The sequence below is a fragment of the Nicotiana tomentosiformis genome, chromosome 8, assembly GCF_000390325.3.
Source record: "Nicotiana tomentosiformis chromosome 8, ASM39032v3, whole genome shotgun sequence".
Taxonomy (NCBI): Eukaryota; Viridiplantae; Streptophyta; class Magnoliopsida; order Solanales; family Solanaceae; genus Nicotiana; species Nicotiana tomentosiformis.
In genome coordinates, this window is record NC_090819.1 from 7005292 (window position 1) to 7019253 (window position 13962).

General features: G+C 34.0%; 1 protein-coding gene and 1 long non-coding RNA gene across 2 annotated transcripts; both read right to left on the bottom strand.

Moving 5' to 3' along the window:
• Window positions 1-3127: 3127 nt before the first annotated feature.
• Window positions 3128-4576, bottom strand: LOC138897028 (uncharacterized). The gene is made up of 2 exons (XM_070182982.1): window positions 4486-4576; window positions 3128-3762 (listed from the first exon to the last, which is right to left on the bottom strand). Exons 1-2 carry the CDS (start codon window positions 4574-4576, stop codon window positions 3128-3130), a joined length of 726 nt encoding a protein of 241 aa, XP_070039083.1.
• Window positions 4577-6060: 1484 nt separating this feature from the next.
• Window positions 6061-7704, bottom strand: LOC104088688 (uncharacterized). Its single transcript, XR_684629.4, has 2 exons — window positions 7479-7704; window positions 6061-6514 (listed from the first exon to the last, which is right to left on the bottom strand). It is a non-coding gene; the product is annotated as an uncharacterized lncRNA (long non-coding RNA).
• Between the last annotated feature and the right edge of the window lie 6258 nt (window positions 7705-13962).

Consider the following 13962-nt stretch of genomic DNA (forward strand, 5'->3'; position numbering starts at 1 on the left):
CTTGACTATCGCAATGTATGCATATTGGTGCCAACGGTTTGTGCCAAAATTAAATGTCTTCCAAGAAATTCCGGAGCCATTCAGCTTCTTCACCGGCTTTATCTAAGGCTATGAATTCAGCTTCCATTGTAGAGCGGGCAATACAAGTTTGCTTGGACGACTTCCAAGATACCGCTCCTCCACCAATAGTGAATACATATCCACTTGTGGACTTAGAATCAGTTGAACCGGTGATCCAATTTGCATCACAATATCCCTCAATCACCGCAGGATATTTACTGTAGTGCAAAGCAAAGTCCTGGGTATGTTCTAAATATCCCAAAACTCGTTTCATTGCCATCCAATGAGATTGACCTGGATTGCTCGTGTATCGACTCAATTTGCTTATAGCACAAGCTATATCTGGTCGTGTACAATTCATGATATACATTAAACATTCCAACACACGAGCATAATCCAATTGTGATATGCTTTGGCCTTTGTTCTTTGCTAATGCAAGATTCACGTCAATTGGAGTCTTTGCAACTTTAAACCCTAAGTGCTTGAATTTTCCAAGTACTGTCTTAATATAATAAGATTGTGACAATGCTAGACCTTGAGGAATCTTATTGATCTTAATCCCCATAATTAAATCAGTAACTCCCAAGTCCTTCATATCAAACTTGCTAGTTAGCATACGCTTAGTCGCATTTATGTTGGCAATGTCATTGCTCATTATCAGCATATCATCCACATATAAGCAAACAATGACTATGTGATTTGGAACATTTTTAATTTACACACATTTATCACATTCATTTATCTTAAAACCATTTGACAACATTGTTTGGTCAAATTTCGCATGCCATTATTTGGGTGCTTGTTTTAGTCCGTAAAGAGACTTAACAAGTCTACATACCTTCTTTTCTTTACCAGGAACCACAAACCCTTCAGGTTGTTCCATGTGGATTTCTTCCTCCAAGTCTCCATTTAAGAAGGCCGTCTTAACGTCCATTTGATGAATTTCAAGACCATAAACTGCAGTTAATGCTACTAACATTCGTATGGACGTAATTCTTGTAACCGGAGAGTATGTATCAAAATAATCAAGACCTTCTCGCTGTCTATACCCTTTGACTACAAGTCTTGCCTTATATTTATCAATAGTGCCATCATCTTTTATTTTTCTCTTAAAAATCCATTTAGAACCCAGAGGTTTATTTCCAGGAGGAAGATCCAATTCCCATGTATGGTTATTCAATATGGATTCTATTTCACTATTGACTGCCTCTTTCCAAAACAATGATTCCGAAGAAGACATAGCTTCTTTAAATGTTTGAGACTCATTTTCCAATAAGAAAGTCACAAAATCTGGTCCAAATGAAGTAGACGTTCTTTGACATTTACTACGTCTTGGATCTTCCTGATTAAATATACTTTCTTTTGTTTCTTCTCGAGGTCGTTTAGATCCTTCACCAATCGACTCACATTCCTTGTTATACGGGTATATATTTTTAAAGAATTCAGCATTATCTGATTCTATAACCGTATTATTATGAATGTCGGAATTTTCTGATTTATGAACCAGAAATTGATATGCTTTACTATTGGTCGCATATCCTATGAAAACACAATCAACGGTTTTTGGTCCTATTTTTACTCTTTTGGGTTTAGGAATGTGCACTTTTGCCAAACACCCCCACACTTTAAAATAATTCAAGTTGGGTTTCCTTCCTTTCCATTTTTCATATGGAATGGATTGTATTTTTCTATGGGGTACTCGATTTAGTGTCCGGTTAGCCATAAGAACGGCCTCTTCCCCCCACAAGTTCTGTGGCAAACCAGAACTTATCAACAATGAGTTCATCATCTCCTTTAATGAACGATTCTTTCTTTCTGCAATCCCATTGAATTGGGGTGTGTAAGGGGCAGTTGTTTGATGAATTATTCCATATTCTAGACATATTTCTTCAAAAGGAGATTCATATTCACCACCCCTATCACTTCTTATCATTTTAATTTTCTTGTTACGTTGCGTTTCAACTTTATTTTTGTATTGCCTGAATGCATCTATTGCTTCATCTTTACTATTAAGTAAGTAAACATAGCAATATCGAGTACTGTCGTCAATAAAAGTTATGAAATACTTCTTTCCACCTCGAGATGGTATTGACTTCATATCATAAATATCTGTGTGAATTAAGTCTAAAGGATTTGAATTCCTTTCAACTAACTTATAAGGATGTTTAACATACTTAGATTCCACACATATTTGACATTTTGATTTGTCGCATTCAAACATAGGCAATACTTTCAAATTAATCATTTTTTGCAAGGTTTTGTAATTGACATAACCCAAACGTATATGCCATAATTCATTTGACTCAAGTAAGTAAGAAGAAGCTGAAATTTTATTATTATTCTCAATAACCATTACATTCAGCTTAAAAAGGCCCTCAGTGAGGTAACCTTTTCCTATAAACATTTCATTCTTACTTATTACAACCTTATCGGATACAAATACACACTTAAACCCATTCTTAACAAGAAGTCCAGCAGAGACTAAGTTCTTTCTAATCTCGGGAACATGAAGGATATTGTTCAAGGTCACCACCTTACCAGAAGTCATTTTCATAAATATCTTTCCAGATCCTTCAATTTTTGCCGTTGCAGAATTTTCCATAGAAAGCGTCTCTTCGGGTCCAACAAGAGCATATGTAGCAAATGCTTCTCTAACAGCACAAACATGGCGAGTGGCTCCAAAATCAATCCACCACTCCTTAGGATTTCCTACCAGGTTCCATTCAGAAAGTATAGCACACAAGTCATCGATATCTTCTTGCTTTTCAACCATGTTTGCATGACCCTTCTTCTTGTCTTTCTTTGGAGCACGACAATCTGCAGATCTGTGTACAGCTTTTTCACAGTTGTAGCAATTTCCGTTGAACCGCTTTTTGCTTGGGTTGCTTTTCGGTCCATAAGCCTTCTTCCTCTTTCTATCCTCAACAATATTTGCTCCCATTATTGTTGAGTTTTCACGTCCTTTCTTTTCAGCAGCTTTATTGTCCTCTTCGTTTCTCAACCGAACAATGAGATCTTCAAGGGACATCTCATTTCGTTTGTGTTTCAAGTAATTTTTGAAGTCCTTCTACAAAGGAGGCAACTTTTCAATCATTGCTGCAACTTGGAACGCTTCATTGATGACAAGACCTTTAGTGAAAATTCTGTTAGTAGAAACAATATTATTAATACTTTCAACATTAGTATTAATTTGACTTATACCTTCAGCAAGGAGATCGTGAATAATCACTTGCAATTTTTGGACTTGGGTAATAACAGACTTGCTATCTACCATTTTATAGTCCAAAAATTTAGCGACAACGAATTTCTTTAACCCGGCATCTTCCGTTTTGTATTTCCTTTCAAGCGCTATCCACAGTTGTTTTGACGTCTCCATATTACTATAGACGTTATACAGATTGTCCTCTAGTCCACTAAGAATGTAATTCTTGCATAGAAAATCAGAATGCTTCCACGACTCAGTCACGAGAAAGCGTTCATTTTCTGGAGTTTCATCGGGTAGAACAGGAACATCTTCCGTAATGAACTTCTGCAGACTTAAAGTCGTCAAGTAGAAGAACATTTTCTGCTGCCAGCGCTTGAAGTCAATCCCGAAAAATTTTCTGGGTTTTTCTGCCGGTGCCAATGCCGGTGTTGTTCGGCTTGTCGATGCGTTGGAAGTTACCATAGGAACAGTCTGGTTCCCATTGTCATTCTTTATTTCTGTAAAAGAATAACACAAACAAACGTTAAAATCACGTAGATTTTAATCTCCGCTGGAGTAAAAAATCACACAGGTTTTAGTCTCCAGAAACAGTGAATATAACACAAATACAGAAAATATTAAATTCCTTAAGCTTGTTATTTAGCTGTATTTGTAAAATAATTATGGAGAAGATAAAATAACATAAATATAAAAGAAACAGAATTTAATCCGAGTCCACTGAATTCACAGTGTTTCCTTAAAGAATTTAATCCCCTCCTAGTACCTAAGGTTATGGATTATTTCCTCCCAGGATAGAACGAATTACACACTGGTGTAGCGATACTTCAAACACCAATGTTTCAGCCAACATAAAGATCGGTAGCAAATCACACTTACTGATATTTTGTTTGTAGTTAAAACAATGCAGAAGAAAGGAGGAGAAGTCAGAACTTCGTATGGAAAATCTGAGAGAATGGACTTTTCGGATTTGAAGAGGTGCAAACTGTTCTTCAAATCTGAATGATTTAATATTAATATTCTGTTTACAAAAAAACGGATATTTAATAACAATTCTGTTAATATTTACTATTAACAAATAAATTTGGTCCAAAAAATTAATCAATCAATCGATCACTTGACCAAATCCAAATATCCGAAGCCGAGCGAGCGACGACGACGGCGCGATGCTTGCCTTCTTCTTAACTCTTTAAGAGCTATAAGAAGTGCAATTGTATATATACCTATCAAAATCTTTTCCTCTTTCAATATGAGACAATATCCATTTGTTAAGGAGGGAAACTCAAATATTTTCAATTTTCTTCCATTTTCCATTCACCCTCTTTTAAGCTACATTTAAGCTTTAAAAAAAAACAGTTCTTTAATGTAGTAGTGACATTGTAGGGCAACATGGCCTAATCTCCCGCAATTCTTGCACAATAATTTTTCTCCCTCATAACAGATATCCTGCTTATGAGATCCAATAAAAATAAAAGGTTTAACTGGTTTGTCCATAGGGATCTCCACACATAATATCGCATATCGCCCCCTTAATGTAGGGGACGTGCAAGCATCAACTTTTAACAGCCTTTCTATGGTATTGCCAATCCTTTGTAGGATTATGCTATCGTAAAATTCAGTAGGTAGCTGGGGAAAACGGACCCATATTGCTATGGAAAGAGGCTTTGCCTCTGAGGCAACGAAGTTAGCTTCCAATTGTTGAATTGTGATCATTTGACGGATTCTCGTTTGTCATAATGTTGGTTGAAATATCCGGTGGCTTTGGTGGAATTGTGGTAGTTTGGATGATGGAGTTTTGGGGGCTGTTGTCATCTACCTTTTTTAAAAGCACGTTATGTTAAGTAGTAAAAACCTAGAGATTTTACCTAGCAAGTTAAAATTCATTGTAATTTAGTTTCTATGGATCCAATAATAAGGCATCAAAGGACTGTTGTATGACTACATTTCTTCATTTTTTAGCCAATTATACTTTTATCTGTAATTGTTCTAATTAGTTTATAAAAAATCTTTCATAATGTTTCACGCGCAACGCGCGTATCCTAAAACTAGTGTATTTAAATTATATACATATATTATTATAATAAATTGTTTATATTTATTAATATGATTTAACTTATTATAGCATGTAACTTACTATTTATTTTTTATTACTTATAATACGTTATTTAATGCATAGAACTTATAAGAATTGTTTCCATTTCATTTGTGTAATATCGTTTGATTAACTACAACGTTTAAGAAAGACTAGATGGGATTGGCCAGGCTTGCCCGGGCCCAACACTTTGGATTAGAGTCGTGTTTTATTTTGATAAATATTGTTTGATAGCGTAAAGAGTACCATGGTAACTCTTGTTTAAAAAGTATTGATTTTTGATGAAGACAAAAATTACTTGTAAGATCGGTTAACATTTCCCAAGCAGGAGCATTTGCAATACACAAGAAGATCTGTGTTTTACCATTGGAGAGATAAAACTAACATCCGATAGTATTTCCTAAGCAATGAAAAAACATATCAGGATATGAATGGAGTTGGTATCTTCTCTGCTGAAAGTATAACAGTGTATACTTGCTAATGGGTTGAGAGTTATTGATCTACATTGTAGTAGAATACAATTCTAGAAATTAAGAGGTCAATATACTCATGCCTATAGTCATTCAACAACAAAGATAACTTGTTGTTGCACTCTTTTAGGTTCTTTTGGTGCAAATATGCATTCCAAATGTAAGTATTTCTTACAAAGATATAAAAGAATATTTGTTGTGCATAAAGCAAAAAAGAAGAATAGGAGATCTATAAATACTGCAAAACAGCAGAATAACCACACTATTAACTTTTAATCTGTTTCAATGGTATGTAAAGAAAACTTGCCAAGTTGGTACCCTATAGTTGTAACAAGAAGTTCTTTTCATTAGCCGGACCAATTCCATTCCACGTCTAGAAAAAATTGAAACCTTATATCAGATAAACCATTCAGTTGCATTATAGATCATGCTATTAGCACAAACATGGGCAGCTATTACGCATCTATCATATACATCTTTGGAACCGTCAGCGCAAGCTGTAGTACAATCTGCATATGCTCTTTATATTACGGTTAGAATCATGAGTAGTTCCTAACCGAACTATCTATTCTATTATGGCCGGCTTGGAGACATCAGAGGAAGACCATCATCTCTATCCGGATACGATCATAGTTTCATTCATTTGTTGAACCTTGGGGATCACCATTAGCATTGAGGGCGACCAAAGAGCTGTAAAGAGAAAATCAAAGCACTCATAAGTAGACCTATCTTCGATAAAAACATGTAGGCTACATACATGTCATCACGAGATGAATTACTAGCTGAAAATAGTATACGACATCACACGCTTGAGTAACATTATTTACATCTAAGAAACCACACATAATATATAGTGACAAAACAGAATTAACAATTACAAGAGAAGACAAAAAAAATCAAACCACTGAAACATATCAGCTAGGAAAGAAGTTATTTAATTGGATATATTAAAGAAAAGTGCAACCCATTTTCTGCTGTTGGTACTGCTTTTCCGTTGGAAAAATGAAGGAAGGAGATAGCGAAGAAGCTAAACATGACAGTATAACAATCTAATCTGGAAGTTTAAATATCTACATTATATGCAATGCAGCATATGTTTCATTTATACTTGAACCAACGGTGCTCAGATGCTGCTACTACAACAAATCTATCTTTTTTCAGGTGTAAGAAACAAATTTGTTTCTCTTACCAAGTACATCTGAGTTTCTAAAAACTATCTTTGTACCATAAAAATGATAAACAATCAAATTTACCAATGTTATTAATCGATAAAAGAGAGAATTTACAATATCACAACTACCAAAATGACCTTCATAAAATAACCAAAATTCCCAGCACCCATTACCCCAAAATGGATTTAGGAAACTCAAGTTGGAATGAAGAAGCGAAATCCAATTTCAACAACCACTTTGATCTTCCCTTTAAAGAAATTGTCTTTTCAATTCTTATTTTTCTAATGACAACCCAATTGACAAAAAATCATTCTCTCTTGTTTGCAAGTCCTTTTATACTGTTGAATCTTATCATACGAAAATCTCGAAACCCCTAAGATAAGAAAATTTCAGAGAAGGTAAAATAAGACCCTTATGCAGAAATACTAAGGCAAAATTATAAATAGAAGAAAGAAAAAAAATTGTAGAAAATGTAAACTGACCAGTTCACGGGTGTAGCAGTGAAGAACCCAGCGCCAGGTGATTTTAACCTGAGTTTTTCCTTACTTCAACAGGAAACAGAGGTGGTACTGAACAATAGAATATCAAAAGCACTACAAATACGGGCAAACAAAACTTAAAAGGGAAAAACCCACAAAGGTTCGAAGATAAAAACAAAGGAGTGAGAAAGTAAGTAGTAGGAGAGTTTCAGAGACGGTGGAAGCAAAAGTTATGGCCTTAAACGTATTTGAATTTTTGTTTGATTATTATAAGCTTTTTAAAATACTAGCTTTAGAGTTGTTCTTCATATCAATATCAATGGAAGTTTATGTAATGAGTTATAAAATAAATTTTTTAAAGTAAAAGCTTAATAAGAACTATTGATCCTATTAGCCAACTTAATAAAGAAAAAAATTATATCATTCAAAAGTATTCTAATACTTTTACATAACTTCGATACATGAGTTGCGCATTTATTTTAATAGCTCAAATAGTGTAGAATAACATACCAACTTGTCAAATATTATGTAACTATACTATGTTCTCATAGCCTTAAGAAAATAATTTCTATTTGCTCAAAGTACCTAATAAATTTTATATTATTCCCATTGAACTCAAGTTGAAGAATACTAATAATAATAAGATACTTCATATATTGTTAGATATAATTATCATAGAAAGAATTTTATTAGATTAGAAATATTTAAATCCAACAATATTTATTTCTAGAAATAAATAAAATGAGTTAAAATTTGCTTAAATATTATTTTTATTGTTAATGTTCTCAAAATAAGTTAAATTATTTACATTGTTAGAGTATTATTTAGCTGTTAAATAATAATGTAGGATCTGGGATTGGAGCGCAAACCCATAATCTAACATTCGTAGACAACTCTTAAATAAAAATTTATAATTTGAGATTTTAACTAATATTAAAAATATGTTTGTATACTTTTTGTTTCGGTTATATACACTAAATTTATAAAATGTGTGCTTTAGCACATCACACTTATAAAAGTTCTCAAAAAGAAGTTTAGATATTTCAATGCTTCGTTAGTAATCTTCCCTAAACATGTACCCGCTTGCACACCTAAATATTAGGACTTTTTACATTGTTTATATAAGGAAATAATTAATAACAATAATTTTAGCTGACTTTAGAATCCTAAATTTTAGGAAAAATAATCAAATAACTATTTTGTCTAATGTGAACTCTATATTTAAAGGGTAAAAAGGGCGAACGACATTTCGCTAAGGGCCTTCGTGCTTTTAATATAGTATAGATAGTATTGTCTTAAGCGTATCATATTATTTATATGGCTATAAAAATGTATGCTTAAAAATATGAGAAGTTCAAGTAAAGTTAAATTATTTTAAAATTTATAAATATATTATCTTTTTAAAATAGCCTAATAAGAAAATAATAATAATCTTTTTGTTATAAAATAAAGACTGTAAAGTAAAGACAAGTATAGAGAGAAACTGATATATTATTCAAATTTCAAACTTATGTACATAATGAACTGAAAACTCCTTTATTTATAGAAGAAAGGAAGTTGTTGTGTAAGCTGCTATTGCAAGCTGCTACAACAAGCTGTTGTGTAAGCTGCATGTAAGTTGTTTGTAAGCTGCTACTGTACCAGATATAGATAATCTTCTATCGGGGGTAATATTTATCCATAACGGAGTACCAAAATGATAAGTTTCTTCAGGAGGCTTATTTTCAATAAAGTACTAGATAGATAAACATATTTACGGTGGAGTCTCATATGGATAAACTTCTTCAGGAGGCTTATTTCCAATAGAGTACTAGATAGATAAACATATTTACGTCGGAGTCTCATATGGATAAACTTCTTCAGGAAGCTTATTTACAACGGAGAACTAAATGAACATCCATAATATAATATATTTATAATACTCCCCCTTGGATGTTCACTAAAAGATAATGTGCCTCATTAAAAACTTACTAGGAAAAATCCAGTAGGAAAAAAATCCTAGTGAAGGAAAAAGAATACACATATTTAGTAATACGCATTGCTAAATGCCTCATTAAAAACCTTATAAGGAAACCCCTATGGGAAAAAATCTTAGTAAGGAAAAAAAAGAGTACATCGCGTATTTTACTCCCCCTCATGAAAACCTTGTTTCAAATATTTGAGTCTCTGCATTCCAATCTTGTATACCATCATCTCAAAAGTTGAAGTTGGCAAAGATTTAGTGAATAAATCTGCCGGATTGTCACTTGAACGGATTTGTTGCACATCAATGTCACCATTTTTCTGAAGATCGCGTGTGTAGAATAATTTTGGTGAAATGTGCTTCGTTATATCTTCTTTTATAAATCCTCCCTTCAATTGGGCTATGCATGCAACATTATCTTCGTATAAAATTGTGGACCTTTTATCACATTCCAAACCATATTTTTCTTAAATAAAATGAATCACTGATCTCAACCATACGCATATCCTACTTGCTTCATGAATAGATATTATCTCATTATGATTTGAAGAAGTAGCAACAATAGATTGCTTTGTGGAGCGCCATGATATGACAGTACCTCCACATGTAAACACATACCCGATTTGAGATCGAGCTTTATGGGGATCAGATAAATAACATGCATCTGCATAACCAATAAGATCTGCACTACCTTTGTTAGCATAAAACAAACCCATATCAAGAATTTCCTTTAAATATCGCAAAATATGCTTAATCCCATTCCAATGTCTCTTTGTAGGAGAAGAACTATATCTTTCTAGTAAATTAACAGAAAATGCTATGTTAGGCCTTGTAGCATTAGCAAGATACATAAGTGCAGCAATTGTACTGAGATATGGTATTTCAGGACCAAAGAGTTCCTCTTCTGGAGGTCGGAACGGGTCCTTGTTCACTTCAAGTGATCGAACAACCATTGGTGTACTCAATGGATGCATTTTGTCCATGTAAAAGCGTTTTAAGACACTTTCTGTATAGGCAGATTGATGGATAAAGATCCTGTCTGCTAAATGTTTAATTTGCAGATCAATACAAAGTTTTGTCTTTCCAAGATCTTTCATCTCAAATTCTTTCTTAAGATATTCAATTGCCTTTTGGAGCTCTTCTGGATTTCCAACAAGATTTATGTCATCAACATAGACAGCAAGTATAACAAATTCAGATGCCGTTTTCTTTATAAAAATACATGAACAAATAACATCATTTATGTAATCCTCTTTCAGCAAATATTCACTGAGACGATTATACCACATACGCCCAGATTGCTTTAAACCGTACAAAAAAATTATAATCTGATTGAGTACATTTTCCGAGTTTTTGAATATACGTTAGGCATTTAAAATCCTTCAGGGATTTTTATGTAAATTTCATTATCAAGTGACTCATACAGATAATTTGTAACCATATCCATTAGATATATTTCAAGCCTTTCACGTAAGGCTAAATTGATGAGATATCAAAATGTTATGGTATCCATAACGGGTGAATATGTTTCTTCATAATTGACTCCATGACATTGTGAGAATCATTGTGCGACAAGACGAGCCTTGTATCTTTCAACTTCATTTTTGTCATTCCTTTTGCGCACAAAAACCCATTTATGACCAACTGATTTTATACCACCAGGTGTTTGGACTACTGGTCCAAAGACCTCTCTTTTAGGAAGTGCGTTCAGTTCTGATTGAATTGCCCCTTGCCATTTTGTCCAATTAGATCTTTGTCGACATTCTTCGACAGATCGGGGTTCAAAATCCCCACTATCTTTCATAATATTACGTGCAATATTATATGCAAAAATATTACCCACCACTATTTTAGATCGATTTAAATTAATCCCATCACCAGTAGAATTTATTAAAAGTTCCTCGCTCACTTGAGTCTTGGGTTTATTGATTTCTTCAGGATTCTCTGAACTAATCAGATCTTAGGTCTCTTCAGGAGATCCCTTCATAGTATAGTTATCATTTGTCGATTTTCTTTTTCGAGGATTTCGATCCTTAGAATCCAAAGGCCTACCACGTTTCAGGCATGCTTTAGGTTTACTAGCTCTCATGCTAGTAGATGGTCCTGCTGGGACATCAATTCGGATAGGCACATTCTCTGCAGGGATATGTGACTTAGTTATCCTATTCAAATCAGTAAATGCGTTTGGCATTTGATTTGCTATATTTTGTAAATGGATGATCTTCTAGATCTCCTGATTACATATAGGGTACGTGGATCAAAATGAGATAACGATGAAACTTTTCACACAATTTCTCTTTTGATTTTCTTTATCTCTCCCCCTAATTGTGGGAAATTTGTTTCATCAAACCGACAATCTGCAAATCGAGCAGTAACTAAATCTCCCGTCAATGGTTCAAAATAGCGAATAATAGAGGGTGATTCAAACCCAACATATATTCTTAACCTTCTTTATGGGTCCATCTTACTGTGTTGTGGTGGTGCTACTGGCACATATATAACACATTCAAAAATTCGTAGATGGGCAATATCTGGTTCATGACCAAAAATTAATTGTGACGGAGAATATTTATTATAATGTGTCGGTCTGAAACGGATAAGTGATGCTGTATGCAAGATAGCATAGCCCCAAACAGTAGCGTACAATTTTGTTTTCATAAGTAATAGTCTTGCTATCAATTGCAGGCGTTTAATAAATGACTATGCAAGGCCATTTTGAGTATGAACATAAGCTACATGATGTTCAACTTTTATCCCAACTGATAGACAATAATCATCAAAAGCTTGAGATGAGAATTCTCCAATATTATCAAGGCGAATAGCTTTTATGGGATAATCTGGGAATTGTACCCTTAATCGAATTATTTGGGCTAATAGCTTTGCAAATGCCAGGTTGCGAGATGATAGTAGGCACATATGAGACCATCTTAAAGATGCATCTATTAGGACCATAAAATATCTAAACAACCCACTTGGTGGGTGAATAGGTCCACATATATCCCATATATACGTTCCAAAAAGGTAGGGGATTCAATGCCAACCTTCATTGGTGATGGTCTAGCGATCATTTTGCCTTGATAACAAGCATCACACAAAAATTTATTATTTGTAAGAATCTCCAGGTTCTTTAATGGATGCCCACTCGAATTTTCAGTAATTCGCCTCATCATTATTGATCCAGGATGGCCCAAACGGCCATGCCAAAGTACAAATATATTTGAATCAGTAAACTTCTGATTTACGATAGAGTGTGCTTCAACTGTACTAATCTTTGAATAGTATAAGCCAGAAGATAGAGTTGGTAACTTTTTTACAATGCATTTCTGGCCAGAAACATTCTTTGTAATACAGAGATATTCCATATTCATTTCATCTGTCGTCTCAACATGATACCCATTTCGGCGGATATCTATAAAACTCAACAAGTTTATTCAGGACTTGGAGGAGAATAATGCATTGTCTATTATAAGTTTTGTTCCCTTAGACAGAAATATAGTGGCTCTTCCGGAGCCTTCAATCAAACTTATATTACCAGAAATTGTTGAAACATTTGCTTTTTCCTTATGCAAATAAGAAATGTATTTCTCATCTTTGAATATGGCATGAGATGTTCCGCTATCAATTACACAAATATCTTCATGATTGGTCTTTGATCCAATCATAATTTGAGAATTATCCATATTCTTCAAAATAACATAAACAGAATAAATATGATAGTAAACATCATTATCAAAGCATAACTTTTATTTATGTACAACAATTACATAACCATACTATCTATTACACACAACAAAAATTAAAATATTTACATTTCTACATATTCATCACCGATCACATGACTTGTTTCTCCTTCCGAGAGTGCAAAGTAATCAACTATATCCAAATGCATGAAGTATAAATTATCTTCAGAAATAAAATTTGCTTTAGCATTTTTCTCTATCTTCTTCAGGGAGGCTTGATACAGTTCAACCAAGTGCTTTGGCATACGACAAGTATGTGACCAGTGCCTTTTTCCTCCACATCTATAACACGCATTTTCTGCCTTTGCTGCTTGCACCGCTTTATGCTTATGTTCCTTCCTTTTCCACTGCTGGTGGTGAAGAGGATTCTTTGGTGCATTATTATTACCATGATTAGAGTTTCTTTCACGACCACGGTCCTGACCACGACTGGGGCCACGTCCTCTTCCACGCTTAGCTTGGTGTAAGTTCGTCTCATTCACTTCAGGAAATGGACAAGAACCGGTAGGTCGGCTTTCAGTCCAATCATAATGTGCCTGTGGAAGAACGACCATCTTCAAGTGGTCATATTTATCTTTCAAATTATTCCACAGTATGACTGATATTTAATAGTGAGATATTCCATTTTCAAGCCTTCATCAAGGTGATGGCGTAGGAATATCATTATTTTTGCACGGTCTTGGTTTGATGGTTGATTTTTGTCCATGATGGTGTCTGCCAGACCCATCGCATCAAGATGAATTTTAGCATCAAACACCCAAGACATGTAACTTTTGCCCGATAT

Bases quoted from the DNA above. Each gene is read 5' to 3' on its own strand.
- LOC138897028 (XM_070182982.1), bottom strand. From the start codon at position 4,576: ATGGAAAATGGAAGAAAATTGAAAATATTTGAGTTTCCCTCCTTAACA. The intron at 3,763-4,485 runs GTATATATACAA...ATTCTTTTACAG, and splicing joins AGAGGAAAAGATTTTGATAG to AAATAAAGAATGACAATGGG.